At 37.1% G+C, this 2761-nt stretch overlaps 1 protein-coding gene across 2 annotated transcripts in view; it reads left to right on the top strand.

The window, feature by feature from the left end:
• Positions 1 to 524, top strand: part of DHX29 (DEAH (Asp-Glu-Ala-His) box polypeptide 29) — a 52619-nt gene extending 52095 nt beyond the window's left edge. For both annotated transcript variants that reach the window (XM_008573091.1, XM_008573092.1), the window contains one exon: positions 226 to 524. In XM_008573091.1, the coding sequence (XP_008571313.1) occupies positions 226 to 287 (62 nt within the window). In that variant the 3' untranslated portion in view covers positions 288 to 524. The remainder of the gene's footprint in view (positions 1 to 225) is intronic.
• The last annotated feature ends 2237 nt before the right edge of the window (positions 525 to 2761 follow it).

Here is a 2761-nt window from a genome sequence, read left to right as displayed (position 1 = left end):
GGCGGGGGTGCGCGGGCGGTCTGGCTGGGGGATCCAACCCCTTGGCGGGAGCGCCGCCGCACTTCCCAAGCGGCGCACTGTAGCAGTGCGCCACCGGGCCGGCCCTTAATTTTGTATTCTAATTTAAGAAAATCTTTTCATGAAGTATACCTCTTGTTTACATGTGTATACATTGGAAAATTAGCTAGTGTTGAGTTTATTCATGGTTTTTTTCCTTCCACTCAGATGACAAGATTCTACAGATCATTACAGAATTGATAAAAACAGAGAATAACAATTGCAACTGAAATTCATGGTGAAATGCTTTAAAAATTAAGATGAAGATACAGTCAAGAAATTATGAGAAAATGGACCATCCCATTAAGTATTTCATTACTTTAAATGTTGGTACTAGCCATTAACTTAAAGGTGGCTGAAAAAAAGCACAGACTTTAAACATGTATAATTTTCTAGTTCCTTTTTAATGATGATGATTCTCAGTGTATTTGCCACTACATTTACAATAAATTCTTTGGTATCATCCATGTTTTTGAACATCGTTATGTGCCTTAAGGGAAAGGCCTATGTCTGTATTATCTGTAACTTAGTGTTGTGATTCCCTAGGTAGCTTCCTCATATCCTATCAGTCCTTGATGTCTGGAGAATTAGACTGTCTGGACCCAGAAGAGAAGATGAGCTCCAAAACCAATTATAATTAAATTTCCATGAAAAGGAACAACTTCAGAAGTCAATTATTTAATATTTGATACTCAAAATCAGAATCTAAATAAGTATGCTATTAACAGATGCCACCTATTTTGGTAACATTCAGAAAGCTTAATATGTAGTACTAGAAGATAGGCAGGAATGACTAATGCTACTGTCAACCTTGGGTTGGATAGCTTGCACCATTTCCCTTAATCCAAAGCTTTGATATCACTGCCCTTGAATCCCTTTTGTACCAACAATTGAACTGGTCAGATTAGTAACCCTGACTTGTTAACTTGACTTGTTAGTAAAATGTGCTTAGATATTTTTTCTTTCTTTCTTTCTTAGCTTAGATATTTTTCAGTAGTCTCATTTATTTTGCTTACTGAGGATCTTTTAAAACTCCATTTTGATTACTTGGAAGGATTTTCTGTTTGTTTCCTATCAACAGATTGTTGATGAACTTCACATATAGTCCTTTTTAGATCATATGGCAGAAATTGTATATGAAGGACAAGAGATTAGAATTTAATAGGAACCTAGAACAATTGCTTGGCTCTCTTAATAGGTACTCAGTTTTAACACTTGTTAATGAATGAATAAAAGCAGCTGTAACTTTCACCTTGTGTGCTGATGGAAGTAAAAGTATTACTTATGGCAATCTCTAGCTTTATCTACTTGCAGTGTGGCAAGGGAATTGACAGCAAGGAGTCAAATGTGACTATGGTTTGGAATCTCTAGCTCTTGCCATTAATAAAAATGGATATGTTAGAAGAAAGAGCTAGATTGGGTGCTAAAGGCAGTTCAACTTGGGATATATGGAGGCAGAGGAATCATGGAGTCTATAGGTGGAACTAATGTTGATTCTCTCTCTCTATTTATATATATTGAAAGAGCTAGATTGGGTGCTAAAGGCAGTTCAACTTGGGATATATGGAGGCAGAGGAATCACGGAGTCTATAGGTGGAACTAGTGTTGATTCTCTCTCTCTATTTATATATATAATATATATTATACACACACACATATTTTTCTTTTTTTGGTGGCTGGCTAGCCCGTTGACCTTGGTGTTACAAGGCAGTGCTCTAACCAACTGAGCTAACTGGCCAGCCTGAATCAGTCATTTTGTGTGTGCAAGCTAGAGCCCCAAGTTTTTTTGTCTATTAGCTCATTTACTCCTCACTACAACCTATGAGGTAGATATTGTATTAACTCCATTTAACTAATGAGGAAATTGAAGCAAAATAACTTTCCAAGATCACACTGATGGTAACTAGCAGAAGCATTAGGCTCTGGAACTGTTTTAATTTATGAAATATAATTATTATTCCTTTGAAAATATGAAACAGTGGCTCACATAGGAAAAGGGTCATGAGGTTAGAGTCTTTCACACAGAGATGATAGTTACAGATGCAGGAGTTGAGGTAATCACCAAAGGAGAGAGGAGAGAAAAGATAATTGAGGTTAAAATCTTGCAGAACTCGATATTTCAAAGTCCTTTCACTTCTTTCCATCTCTCCAGCTGTCACTCAGACCTATATCATCATCGTTTTTCACCTACACCACTGTAGTAATCTCCTAACTAGGCTCTCCCCTCTTTTCACACCTTTCTAATCCAAAGAGAATAGTCTTTTTAAAAGATATCTGTGTCATTTGGCTGATTAAATCCTTTACTGGCTTCCCATTGCTCCTAATATAAAACTTGAAGTTCTAAACATGACCTGCAAAGCTCTAAGTGATCTGGACCTTGCTGCCCTTCAACCTCATCTTCTCCACTCTCCCATGTCTTGTGGTATTCCAGCTGCACCAGACCTTCTGAAGACCTCTGGCCTGGTATGTTAACTCTTTCCTGCACAGGCAGGCACAAATCATAATTTTAGGGAGTGGCTAAAAATGAAAATTTTGGAAAGTAAGTAAAGAGTATTCTTTATGGACGTGAAGAAGGAACAGAGAAATCATAATGTATTGAAGAATGAGATATTTTAAGATGGGATGACCCTCACTGATTTGCAGGCAAAATAGAAATAACTAGCAAAGAGAGGATAATATTAACAGAGAAGTCTCACCAAAGAAC

Source organism: Galeopterus variegatus, unplaced genomic scaffold (genome assembly GCF_000696425.1).
Source record: "Galeopterus variegatus unplaced genomic scaffold, G_variegatus-3.0.2 Scaffold875, whole genome shotgun sequence".
In the NCBI taxonomy this organism is placed as follows: Eukaryota; Metazoa; Chordata; class Mammalia; order Dermoptera; family Cynocephalidae; genus Galeopterus; species Galeopterus variegatus.
This window is presented reverse-complemented; position numbering and strand designations above follow the sequence as displayed.